Below are 13,766 nucleotides of genomic sequence, written 5' to 3'. Positions count from 1 at the left end.
AAGGAAAACAGCACACACTGGATTATTATTATTTTGTTTTTAAAGATGTGAAAAAGTGCACCTTATAATAATATTAGTTATTTCAAGCAGCTAAGTGGAAAAAAAATTGGGAACCTGCAAAAGTGTCCTATCTTCCTTAAACATTTCTCTTGTTTTTGTTTTTTTTGTTGCGCGTGTGAGTGTGGAATATGCTGGATTAATTAGTTTAGTGTCGCAAATCTGTTGGTAAGTACTGTAAATACATTATTTAATGTACAGCAATTTATGATCTTACATTTGTACAAACATTTTCTATGTAAAAGGCATCACCACATTTTGGGGAATACGGCCCGCTTCTGCCGATACAGATGTGTATATATATTTATATTTTTGTCATGTATAAAGACTGTACAGTTTTTTCTAAATGGGCCAATACATGTTTTTTTATTTTATGTTGTAAAAATTAATATTTTTGTATTGCATGTGAAGATCATTCTGTACACGCAGGTTCTGTTTTCGTCCATTGGAAGACAATAAAATGAGGCTCGTCATGTAACAATGCAAAGTGCTTTATTACCGTCCTGACTGCAGCTTTTGTTTAAGAGGTAAGCCCTGCTTATTTGTGGTTCAGCATTCAGAAGTGGTGGTGGGTGTCTACTGTTTACTGCAGAGGAAAGTCTCCAACTGTAGGTGGCACAAAAGCCCAGCAACAGAGGGTAACGTGCCCCCTCCAGGTTGTATCTGGGTCATCCAAATATCGATTGGACATTCCAGTAAAGCGCATTTGTCAGGGTGTCCTAATCTACTGGCTGGCCCTCATTTCACTTTAGACCAAACTTTAAAGCCTCGACGGCAGCAAAACAAAAACACCTTGCGTTTCACCTTGCCGCCCCAAGAGTCATTTCGGCGAGGAATCAATCAAGAGTCTGGCTACGTGTCAGTAAAATGAGAAACAGTGACTGATAAGAAGAGAGGGAGAGATTTTTTTGCACACTCATTCTGATCCATTGTGCACAGAAGACAGTGCCAGTGGATCACATGACCTTGCTGGGGAGAGCTAACACAAAATCCCCTCTTTTTTCACTGGACTGGCAAATGACAAATTGTCCTTTTGCATTTTGTTATAATTAGGCCACTTACCCAAATGCAGAGGTGGCAAAAGTAGTCTCTTCACATTTTCTTTACCACCTGTGATGCTAAGGTACCTCTTTGAGTCAACACCACGTTACTTGAAAACCTTTTAAATCAAAGGTGAGCAGTCATATGACCCAAGTTTAAAAAAAAAGACAGTATTTAAAACGCATGTTTATGTCAGAATTATTAGTGTTCTCATTCACGCATCAAATCACTTTGAGAACCGCTCATTTTTTCTATAGTACCACTCCACAGATGTGCTCACTAAACCCACTTCCTTTTCTTATTATAGCTCAAATGCAGAAGTGAATGCGAGACAGCTTTTACACGCCATTGATTTGTTTGACTGTAAACGAGAGTCTTTATTTTTTTACACTCTTCTTCAGCTCTCCTTTTCAGCAAGTTTGGCTTCTTGCAATCAATCACGACCAGTGTAAGTGACTTACATTTCTTACAAAAATTTGACATCTGATGCCAGATAGATGCTTACCTTACATCAGGGGTGGCCAAACATTTTCAGCTCGCGAGCTACTTTTGAAATGACCAAGTCACAAAGATCTACCCACTAAAAGAATAAGTAATGTTATATATATATAATTATTCTTTTATATATATATATATATATTCTTTTATAGATTATTTATATATATATATGTATATATATATGTATGTGTGTGTGTGTGTGTGTATATATATATATATATATATATATATATATATATATATATATATATATATATATATATTGTTGGATTCTGTCCACAATTTAGGGAGCGCGTTATCTGCGCCTCACGGCAAAAGCCTTTGCCAATCACCTGTTATCCAATTTACTCACTGCGTGCTCGTTTGATTTCTTCAGATTTAGGAAAATGCAAAGACACTGAAGCAGAAATTAGACTTACACAGGTTGGTTGAGTTCAATCACACTTCTTGTTCAGAAAGCTCTGTTTTCAGGAAAGTGCAATACAGCGCTGGGCCCTTCAAGAGCGGAAAGTCTCCATTCAGAAAAGGCAAAGTCCAAGGTTGTTAGATCAGTTTTATATTCAGTAGCACATTGTGGGCTGGGATTGATGGGCGATGAGTCTTCGGGGTGGGGCAAGTTCGAAGGAGAGTCTGCTTCCATGGGAGTGGTGCTGGTTATGGGCGATTCGGTGTGTTGGTGGGGGGCTGTTGGTGTGTGTGTGTGGAGGGGGCTGTTGTCTTCCATCCCGTCTCTCGGCCTTGGCGATCATCTTTGGCCGAGTTCTCGGGTGGCTCCTTCTGGCACCAGCTGGTTTTATCTCCACGTGACCTTCCTGTGAACATTCTTCTCCAATCTTGGACATAGACTGTCGTACCGCATTCAACCGTATCTTTGCTTTGTTAGGCAAACTATTTCCCTCTGTGCAGAGCGTTCAGTAGTAATCAAAAACTGGCGTCTAGCATTAGTCAAAACATAAGATACAATCAAGTACTGAACGGTCAAGACGACTCTGGCCGTGTCCATGATTCAGAGAAAAAACATCAGGCATGCATTCCACAGTTCCTTAAGGGTCATTAAGGTATTTAGGCAATATATCAAAAGTCATTTGTTATTTCAAAGTCCTCAGAAATATATATATCAGATCATAAAGTTATAAAAACCTTTCTCATCACCACTTATCAAAAATGTCTAGTTATGTCTTCTTTATTGATTTGGTGTGTAGGTATAATTATATGCTTCAAATGTTTCTTTTATTTATTTAATATGTGAATATACTTGTCTGCTTATGTACTTTATTCAATGAGGTTTGAGCATATCTGTTTTTGTAGCGAGGCAGGACTTTTTGTATTTCGACCTCATTCCTTCACTCCCTCTGTTGACCTCAGTTTTACTGAGGTCACCAAAATCGTTGATGCCACCAGGGTCCCTCTGTTGGCACACCACGTCCCTCTGTGGAGCCGCTACAAGTCCCTCTGTGGGGCCGCCAATGAGTGAGAAAAATAAATATAGATAAAATTCATACCCAGACATTTGTAAAAGATGGAGAGTGGAAAGGCAATTGGCCTAGACGACATTCCAGTGACAGCATGGAACTATCAAGGAGAGATGGCAGGGGAGATTCTTAAAAAGCGAGAAGTTCCCCGGAAAGGTGTTGACTTCTATTTCTTAATTCAGACCACGGCGATGCGCAGAACTGTAGTAGCTACAGAGGTGTTGTTATGTTTATTAAGCAAAGCATGAAGTTATCGGAAAGAATGTTAGAAGCGAGGCTTGGAAATCTACTAGCCAAAATAATGGAGAGTGTGGCAGAGACAAAGATAGGACATGCAGATGGTTGGTGGCACAGAAAGATATGGAAACGATCGCTCTGCAGTCGCGGCCCCTAACAGGAGCAGCCGAAAGAAGTGGAAGATGAGAAAGAAAATGTGAAAGAGAAATACATAAACAAATAACGAATTACATACGTAAAACAAATAACGAAATACATACATACATATATAGTACATACATATAGACAGACAGACATCGAACAATTGCCCATTCGGCCACTCAGCCCTTCAGTCAGTCACTCAATGAATCACTCAATCAATAAACCAACCAATCAATCAATCAACCACCCAATCAATCAATCAATCAATCACACAGGTGTTAACTAATTTGTAATTGTATTGCAAGCAATTCAAACTCTAATGGAATATGATGATGTCCATATCTGTTTTATCAAATTCTAATCCTACTTTACCTTTGTATAAGGCACAGGTGTCAAACTCAAGACCTGGGGGCCAGATGCAGCCCGACACATGATTTTATGCGGCCCCCGAAGACAAATTGTGCTTTTTATTCATGAGTCATTACTCGAATTGCAAATTGTCTTCACTTTTAATAATATTTTATTTTTAAATATTAGACCAGTTTTTATTTGTCTGATTTGAAAGCGAGTTACTTGTCAGTTTGTTTTGTAGCTTTTACTCTATATAATATGAGGTGCTCACACATTTATTTGGGTATGACAGTCATACCGGTCCTCCGAAAGAAGCTATGACTACACTGCGGCCCGTGAACAAATGAGTTTGACCCCCCTGGTACAAGGGATAGCCTTCTCATTGATCAATCACGTATCTTAAATCATGCTTTTCCTCCTTTGAAGCGACTATGTACTTCAAACCCAAACGGCACCATTTTATAGGGAAAAAACTTGTTGAATCTATTTGTTTTCGACATAATACTACCGCAATCATCTTAAATTTGTTCAGTTTATCAATCCCTTCCATTGTTTATCCTGCAATCACGTGAATAATGTGTTATTCAAACTTTAACGTTCATAATCCACCTGTTCCCAATTTGTTTGGAGTCTGTATGTTATTGTTCTAATTTTTTACATTTAATACTCTCCCACCTATTTGATCCTATCTTGTGAAGGTCTACAGTTTATTATGAGCTATTTTGAAACTCTTCACACTTGTTACCAGGCTTTGGCTCCATCTCATGATGTTGTCTCCCATTCACTTCATTTCTGCCGAGCTGCTTCTTCTCCTCCGTCCAGCATGTTGAAGACTTAAAAACCATCAAATCTGAAAACACTTAAAATCTCACAATTCCCCCCTTTGTTTTTTGTTTTTTTCTACCTCCCCCTTTTGACACAAAATGTGTCACAATGGTTAAAAAGTAAAAATAACAATATCCATGGTGACATACCCATCGCCAGCTGGACTTCGGTGTACCTCCAGATGCCATCCTAGCCTGGAATCACCAATTCTCAGTCCCTGAAACTCGACTGGCAGCATCTCACATGGCTGTATGAACAAAAGCCACCACCCACCTGTAGCTGTGCATGCAGCTCTCCGTACAATAAACATCCATAATACCAAAAAAAAAAATTCATGATGATAAAAATAATCCACACATGGGCGCATGTCAAACGCATGAAATAGAAAATTGGAGCCTGCCGAGCCTGTCATGAAACCGATCACATTTACAAACTCGTTATGAAAAGTAAGGGGTTAGTTGTTAATGCATGTTCACAGACATGACACAAAATTCTCCAAGACTGCAGTTGACAACCTGCAAAGTAAAGCAAGTTTAACAAATAAAGCACAATCTGCTCCCTGGGTTGCTGTTAGAGGCTGCAATACAATTAGGTAAAACATCAAAACAAGGCAAGTCATCACAAATTCCGTCACATACATTTCGTCACACTGTCAGGTAAGTCCAGAGTTGTTGTCATACACTGTCTTGGCTCAGAGTCTTGATTGTCAATGCTGGTATAGTCACGTCTGGTCATAATCTTGAAATGGGCCTTCTCCATTGAAGTCTTTTGTTGTCAATGGTGCCCCAGAGTAATCCTAAACCCATATTTAGTCCAAAATGAGCCCTAATCAATCTTGCTTTTTTCAAATCTGTAGTATCTTTATATTTTTCAGGTGAGAGGAATGTTATCCTCTGCTGTGATCACATCACCCCAACCTTGAATCATGTTAACCATTTACAATACAGAAACCCCATCCCAAGTACAGACTTGACATTCATACAGCATTACAGACAAACTGTCATCCCACAACACACACATAAAACATACAATATTACATTGTAAAAAGAACCCTCCCTATGCAAAATTTTCTCCTCAATTAAAATTTCCCTTTTTATTTCAAATATTAATATTAAAATTAATATCTAATTGTCTGGTCTCCTGTCCTCACATCGTTTGCCAATATGCATAATACTGGAACATGATTTAACTCCCCCTTTAGTTTGCTCACATCTCACACTTAGACTATTTGACACTTTGTGTTGAGCTGTAACTTCAATATTTCCACCTTCTCATATTTCTTCCACTAAACAGTTCCATTTTGCTTTCAGTTTAAATTCATCCCTCCAAATAACTACCTCTGGCAAAAAACCAAAAATTTTTAGAGCACTCCCTTTTACTGTCACCTTGTTCCTTCATTCATCTCCTCACAAGCATTACTGACTCTCCTAAGAAATGATACTGAAAATAATGGTTAAAAAATATACACAGCTTCCTCCTGCCACTTACACTATAACCTTGGATTATCGTTCTCATTTTTGTTGATGCCAATTCTTAGAATTAAAAAGAAATACTTACTCTTGATAATTGAGTGACGCTATATCACAAATTTTGAAAACCTTCTTCCATGTTCCCCCTTTGTTCCTATCAAAACCAATTAGAAATATTTTTGCTGTCATGATCATCATTGTGGCCCTCACACTTATTGTTCTTGTATTTTAAATAGGCAATTTTTGTACATTTGAAGCCCTTTGAGACTTGCTTGTGGGCTATATAAATAAACTTCACTTGCCTTGACTTTATTATTTAACTTCTTCTGCATTCTTCTGCCTCTTTTTATTTATTTATTCATTCATAGCTTAACCACTTCCACGTAACCCATCTGATTCACTTCATTCCACTCCCAACACACTCCACATACCCATGCCAAATATTCTGAACATTCACGGTCCCCGAGAAATTCAGAAACCCCAATCCAATATTTCACCATCCATTCTTCATGGCACCTCCAATATCCCTTATCCACTTCCACACAATACCTTCCATTCATCTTCTTTCACATCCTCACTTCCAACATTGCGATAAAATTTTGCAAAATTTTATTTTTTTTCCCTTCTAATTTCTTCTAGTTTTCCTTTTTTCTTCTTCTTTTTTTTTTTTTCCACTGACTCAACTCATTTCAATTTTTTTTTAACTGTTCATCTTATGCCTACCTATTCCAAAACTTCCCACTCCCCAAATTTCAAATTTTCAACTTTAAAATTCACGCCCAATTTTACAAAATTCTTTCTATATTTTTATCAATTTTCTCGCCAATTCAACACGTTCCAAATTTAAACATAATCTTGTAGCTTTCCCCGAATTTTTATTCAGCCTCTTCGCTTTCACACGCAATTTCTACAGAAATGAATAATTCTAGTTATTATTGTTAATCATCTGTGGCCCTCGTAAGGACAAGCCGCACCAGTAATGGATGGATGGATGGATTGTTAATCCTAACCCCAAATGCCTATCATAAATTGCCATTTAAATCAATTGTCGCAAGGGTCATGTCAATGTATTTGTTATTTAAAGCCCTACTGTATTACTATTTTGCCGACTTTCCAGAATTCCAACTTTCTTATGGCCCCTCACCCCTTCAAGCTGAAATATGCATCTTATAAGTCAGTCGCAGTTGATGTGTAATTAAATTCTGTTGTTTTGATAAAGGTCAATTAAGTTTAGCAATTCAGCCTTCTGTTGCCCGAATCCAAATTTTCACTGGTCCAATTATAAAATTTCATTATTTCAGTTAGATTAATTATGTCTTCGAAATGCTAAATTACATATAAAAATTTATGATTCAAATGATTTAATTTCTATTGATCAATGTCCACTTTGCAAAGTTTCTGATCACGCTGTTGTGTAATTTGTCAGTGCATCTTCACTGTCCCTATCTATGTATTTTTTTTTTATCCCCGTTTCAGTGTCAATAAGCAGCCTTATTATTCCCACTTTTATCAAAACTCCTCAGTTATGTCTGCCCCAGCACCCAAACACACTTCCATCCCTTTTTGTTCCACACTCCACCAACTTTGTAATGCTTCAGCAGTCTTTAGCAATGTGTCCAGTTTGACTTCATGTGACTCGTGCAAGTCTTTAGCAGCCTCTCCTCTTAGATTCTCATGATGATGATTCAGGGCTGGACCGTCCGCCATTCTCAAATGCGTCCATCTTGTCTTTGTTCTTTCAGTCCATTTTCTTTTTGATCTGCAACTGTGTGTATTCCACCAACTGTATGGTTCTTGTCCTGTGAAGAGCTGTGCTTGCCCCCTTCAAGCATAATAATAGTTCCTGTTGTTCTCCCAAAGGTCAAAGGTGTCTCATGACCAGGGACAGTCCTCTGTTGATTTTGAGGCAGCCAGTAGAGTACAAGGACTCAGTTCAGGACTTGTGCCATGCGCGAGGGCAGAACACACTGGGACACAAATTTCACAAAACTATCTTCGTGTTATCAGTCTTCATGTGTAGTATTTGTTCCTTACACCCCAAATCTTCCCATTAACATATTGTATCCTATCAGTTGCGCACACACATCATCTTACTATCAAGCCGCCCTTATCAAAAGCTTTTTTTTTTTTTTTTTTTTTTCTTTTTTTTTCGAGTAATCCATCCACCCTACCCATTAACACGGCTAAAATCCTCGTTCCAGTGTTTATCATCAAATAAAGTTCCGAAATCCTTTGTAATAAACTGTAATGTAATTTAACAATCTACCAACATGGTTGTATATGCGGTGAATGTTATTGTTCAATCTATAGGTCATACAGCGCCTGTGTTCCAACTATGACACTCCTCCTTGGTTTACCATCTCATAAGTTATTGTTGTCAGCAGCGCTAAATGATAGTGCTTGAAAGTGAATGTCTTATCGCCCAATTTAAAACACATGCCGCATTTGAGCGAGTATTTATTCATTTATTTGCCATCCTCATGTTAGCTGGCATGTGTCAGAATTAAAATGTAATTTTGCTTTTAATTTTAAGTCTTTCAAAATTGCTTTATCCTTACTGCACCGAGATAAACTGTCAAATATATCTTTAAAAACAAACAAAAACAATCTATGCTCCTGCACAGACTCTTAAAAGTGGCACCCAAATGCCAGATTACAAATCAAACCTCCTCCTTCACTCTCACATTTTTGATAAAACAGTCTACTTATCTAGACACTGTCATCACATACGAAATAATGGCCTGCAAATTAAATATAATGTCGTTGCTCTGGTCCCTCAAAACATGTAACTAGGATTTGGACAATTATTAACCCCCATCAATTGATCAATTTTCTCCTCACTAAATTCCTAGCCTGTTAATCTATCTGCATAAAGAAGACATTTACAATGCAGGGGATAAGAGAATAACAAGGAACACCTTAACAATAAACACAAGGAAAACCTAACAATAAACAAAATAAACCCAAACCACAATCAAAACCAAATAAACTCGGCCCATGACCTATGTAGACCAACACAGTACTCCAAATATTTCCCCATTAAAAATTTAAGCCTTTTTGTGTAGAGCACCATTGATTTCTAATCATTGACCTAATTTTATCCTTAATTTAATCCCAATCACGAATGCCCCCTACTTACTTTACTTGGTGTTCTTTTAATAAAAAGTGCCCCCTTGCAATGTCGTTTTTATTTGTTGTTTTTAACTCTAAGTGATTCAAATCTTTGACTTATCCTTACATGTGTCCTTGTATAGTCTTATGTCATAACCAATCAATAATTCCCCCTAAATTTAAAATCTGCAATCATAATTTAATTTTATCCAATTCTACAATGTATGTTCTCTCTTACTCTCACATTTTTATGAGGGCTGGGCACTCTCCTCGTTGGACGAGTTTCTGACCACAACCCTCAGATTATTCTATCATTTCTAATTTTTACATTTAACAATGCAAATCTGATTAACCATTGTCTAGCACACCGTTTCCGTGCACCAATTTAACGCAATTCCATCCTTTATAACGAACTGATACACAAAGACAAACATACACATAAACAAACACACGGGCCCACAACATAGACATGACAATCTTCCCAGTTGATAACAAGGGTGGGGGGGGCAACTGAAGTGCGGAGAGCCTCGCCATCACCACGTCGCACAATGTAACCCCCCACCTCTGTCCAAAAGGTGCATTTGTGCCCACCTGACCGTTTGGCCCAAACTTTAGAGCTGCACCCTTTTGAAAACAAAAATGGTTACAGTTTAACCCCACCACACAATGGGATATAACCTTCATGCTAATTAAATATACATTCTTTATCAAATTCTTGTTAAGCCATTTTTCTGACTCCAACTCTCATGCGAAATCAAAATAAAATCAACAATTTTATACAAATCAACTTATTGTTCTTCATGAACCACAAATCATCACTTCCATCCCATGAACAGCACCACAACTAATCACTCACTTCTTCAGCTGCGCCGCTGTCCCATCTGACAGCCAAGCCTGCTTTCCACACAATATCATCATAGACACACTTCAACAATTATGTAGCGACCTGGTTAACCCAGTTACCCTTCGCCCTAGACAACAATATAAGTCTCTAAGGTCGCACTATTGAGGTCGCCAGGCATCCGTCCTGCTATATCAGCGATGCCGTCACCATTTTTTTTTCTTTTTATTTTTTTTTTTTTTTTTAATTATTTTTTTTTTCACGAGTCCCTGACTCGTATTGGTGGCCTGGCCGATCCAATCGACCCCGACCTTAGGCAACAGTATAAGTTCCTAAGTGTCTACTATTGAGGCCACTCAGGTGCCCATATGCTAGTCACTGGCATCCCACAAGTTCCAGCGGTGTGAGCGCCCTTTGCTGATCAGACAAAGTCCTCACCACCTTTCTCTTAATTCACCACGACTCGGACATCCCAGATGTCCCTCGCCTTAGACAGCCCTATAATGTTCTAAGGTCACACTATTGGAGTCGCTCGGCATCCGTACTGCTATATCAGCGACGCCTTCACCTGTTTTTGTATTTTTAATTTTTTCCACAAATCACTTTTACCAAGTTCCACACAAACACACTTCTATACAACCACCATTCCTGAACACAGAGCTGAAATTATTAATTTTTGAATTCCGCTTTCACTCCACAATATTGCTGAACTGGGAGAGAGAAAAAAAGTTTCCCCCTTACCTTTTGTGCCGATCGGACTGCAATACTGTTGAGCAAGAGCGGAGAAGGAAGAATCTTTTGTGGAGCATGCACTTTCCCTTCTGAAGAAATCACGTCGGATGGTCACCATTTGTTGGATTCTGTCCACAATTTAGGGAGCGCGTTATCTGCGCCTCACGGCAAAAGCCTTTGCCAATCACCTGTTATCCAATTTACTCACTGCGTGCTCGTTTGATTTCTTCAGATTTAGGAAAATGCAAAGACACTGAAGCAGAAATTAGACTTACACAGGTTGGTTGAGTTCAATCACACTTCTTGTTCAGAAAGCTCTGTTTTCAGGAAAGTGCAATACAGCGCTGGGCCCTTCAAGAGCGGAAAGTCTCCATTCAGAAAAGGCAAAGTCCAAGGTTGTTAGATCAGTTTTATATTCAGTAGCACATTGTGGGCTGGGATTGATGGGCGATGAGTCTTCGGGGTGGGGCAAGTTCGAAGGAGAGTCTGCTTCCATGGGAGTGGTGCTGGTTATGGGCGATTCGGTGTGTTGGTGGGGGGCTGTTGGTGTGTGTGTGTGGAGGGGGCTGTTGTCTTCCATCCCGTCTCTCGGCCTTGGCGATCATCTTTGGCCGAGTTCTCGGGTGGCTCCTTCTGGCACCAGCTGGTTTTATCTCCACGTGACCTTCCTGTGAACATTCTTCTCCAATCTTGGACATACACTGTCGTACCGCATTCAACCGTATCTTTGCTTTGTTAGGCAAACTATTTCCCTCTGTGCAGAGCGTTCAGTAGTAATCAAAAACTGGCGTCTAGCATTAGTCAAAACATAAGATACAATCAAGTACTGAACGGTCAAGACGACTCTGGCCGTGTCCATGATTCAGAGAAAAAACATCAGGCATGCATTCCACAGTTCCTTAAGGGTCATTAAGGTATTTAGGCAATATATCAAAAGTCATTTGTTATTTCAAAGTCCTCAGAAATATATATATCAGATCATAAAGTTATAAAAACCTTTCTCATCACCACTTATCAAAAATGTCTAGTTATGTCTTCTTTATTGATTTGGTGTGTAGGTATAATTATATGCTTCAAATGTTTCTTTTATTTATTTAATATGTGAATATACTTGTCTGCTTATGTACTTTATTCAATGAGGTTTGAGCATATCTGTTTTTGTAGCGAGGCAGGACTTTTTGTATTTCGACCTCATTCCTTCAATATATATATATATATATATATATATATATATATATATATATATATATATATTCCCATTCCCTATGAAACTGATACTTTTTTTTTTTAAGCTTTTTACCATGTCCAGCTGCCCCACACATTTTTATACCCTATCTTAAGTTTAAGAGAAAAAACAGGGTTCTGACAATTGGAGGGAACTCGCGAGCTAGCGTGTTAGTGTTGTGTTGTTAGCGCCGTTGTTTGCGCACGCGTCAAGTGCGAAAAAAAACAAAAAACATTTTAATGTCACGCGATCGACCAGTAGTGGTAATTACCTAACTACATTCAAAGACAGCCTTATACAGATATTTTATACATAGATAGCTTAATCCTGAATTGTATCGTTATCCGACTTCCTTGATGTTATGGTATTACCATGAATTGCTGAATTCATCTTTAGTGATCTACTTTCACAAACGTGTCTTACCAATATGCTAATATTTTACCTGTGGATATTTCCTTGATTATTTTCTCACTAGTTATTCCCAAATTGCTTATTTTGTTTGACCTACTTAGCTGACTCGCGTGTTCTCTTTATTCTTTTCAGCTACATTAGCAAACATGAATGCCCCCTCAATCCATCGCCTATTTTACAGCATAATTCTACTCAGGGCCCTGATGTGTGAAGCTCATTACAATTCATCTCATGTGCCTGCCTTGTTGGCGTCAACTCTTGGCCCAAGAACACCCAACGAAGATTTACCAGCCCATGGTATATTTCCGCATCAGTCAACCCAAGCTAGCGCCCCTTGGCTTACCTCTGCCATTAGAAGCACCTCTAAAGAAAAGACTTTGTCTAATTTGAGGCCAAGCACTGGCGCCACACCTGTGCGCGTGCTGGATGGCAATAAATGCATCCCATTTTTGATTATAACAGGAGGCCTAATCTTAGTCTGTGTCATTCTGCTGCTGTCCACTCTAATGCTGACCTGCAAAGTGTGCCAGATGAGCAAACGCATCAGGATGCTGGAAAGCCACTCTGCAACGCGGATGCAATCAGATGGCAAATACAAAAGTCACTCGAGAATGGAAGCCAAAGAGACCAGTGTGTTACTGACCAACTTGAGTAAAACACAAGAGGAAATGGAGCGTTGTGGCTTCATAAAGGAAGGTGTGGAGGTCTTTGAGAATGGAGAAACGGGAGAGGGGAAGCACAAGGAGGCTGCAGAGACAGCTAAAAGTGAAGAAGCTTCTGATGTCACGCCAGTTGATGATTCATCCTGTCTGATGCAGCAAAAAAATTTTTGATGCCAATGCTTGGGCTGCCCAATGGCACAGAGGAACAAAAAGATGTGGTTTAGCATTCTGCGCGCGTGTTGGGGTCGCGGGGGCTTTCTGTGTTAACCATTTGTATTTTTACAAAGTTTTGCAAAATCGCTACATGGGGAACATGTTTAAATTAATTAAGAATGTTCATTTATTCAATTAAATTGTGCTTTGGCGTAAGCTTGTGGTATCTTGGTGGTAATGTGTATTGATGTGATTTAGATAGTTTAGTTTGGACAAAATTAGTGCTTTATCGCCATCCTGTGGCATCTTCATGTGGAGGAATTATACTGAAATGAGTTGAGGATTTTCTGAGGTAAGTGGGTGCTTTAGTATTTAAAAAAAAAAAAACTTTCATTTATTAACGATTTTTCTTCAAGAGCGGCCTCGGCGTTGTCCCTCACTGGCCTCAACTGAAAGACAGCAGCTCACAGTAGTGCAGCTGTGCGAATTGCCGCTGATGCAGTGTATGAGAATCATCTGCAATCAATCTAAAGCCTCTTT

At 38.9% G+C, this 13,766-nt stretch overlaps 1 protein-coding gene across 1 annotated transcript; it reads left to right on the top strand.

Annotated features, from left to right (window-relative positions):
• The first annotated feature begins 607 nt into the window (after positions 1-607).
• LOC148385959 (uncharacterized) lies at positions 608-13,261 on the top strand. The gene is made up of 2 exons (XM_088398249.1): positions 608-1,546; positions 12,544-13,261. The coding sequence occupies exons 1-2, from the start codon at positions 1,423-1,425 to the stop codon at positions 13,242-13,244; spliced, it is 825 nt and encodes a 274-aa protein (XP_088254375.1). The 5' UTR covers positions 608-1,422; the 3' UTR covers positions 13,245-13,261.
• Positions 13,262-13,766: the final 505 nt, after the last annotated feature.

The sequence above is a fragment of the Syngnathus floridae genome, chromosome 15 (assembly GCF_059516105.1).
Source record: "Syngnathus floridae isolate MCC-2025c chromosome 15, RoL_Sflo_1.0, whole genome shotgun sequence".
Lineage (NCBI taxonomy): Eukaryota > Metazoa > Chordata > Actinopteri > Syngnathiformes > Syngnathidae > Syngnathus > Syngnathus floridae.
This window is presented reverse-complemented; position numbering and strand designations above follow the sequence as displayed.

Coding starts and splice junctions, on each gene's coding strand:
- LOC148385959 (XM_088398249.1), top strand. CDS start 1,423: ATGCGAGACAGCTTTTACACGCCATTGATTTGTTTGACTGTAAACGAG. Junction 1,547..12,543: donor TGCAATCAATCACGACCAGT/GTAAGTGACTTA, acceptor TATTCTTTTCAG/CTACATTAGCAAACATGAAT.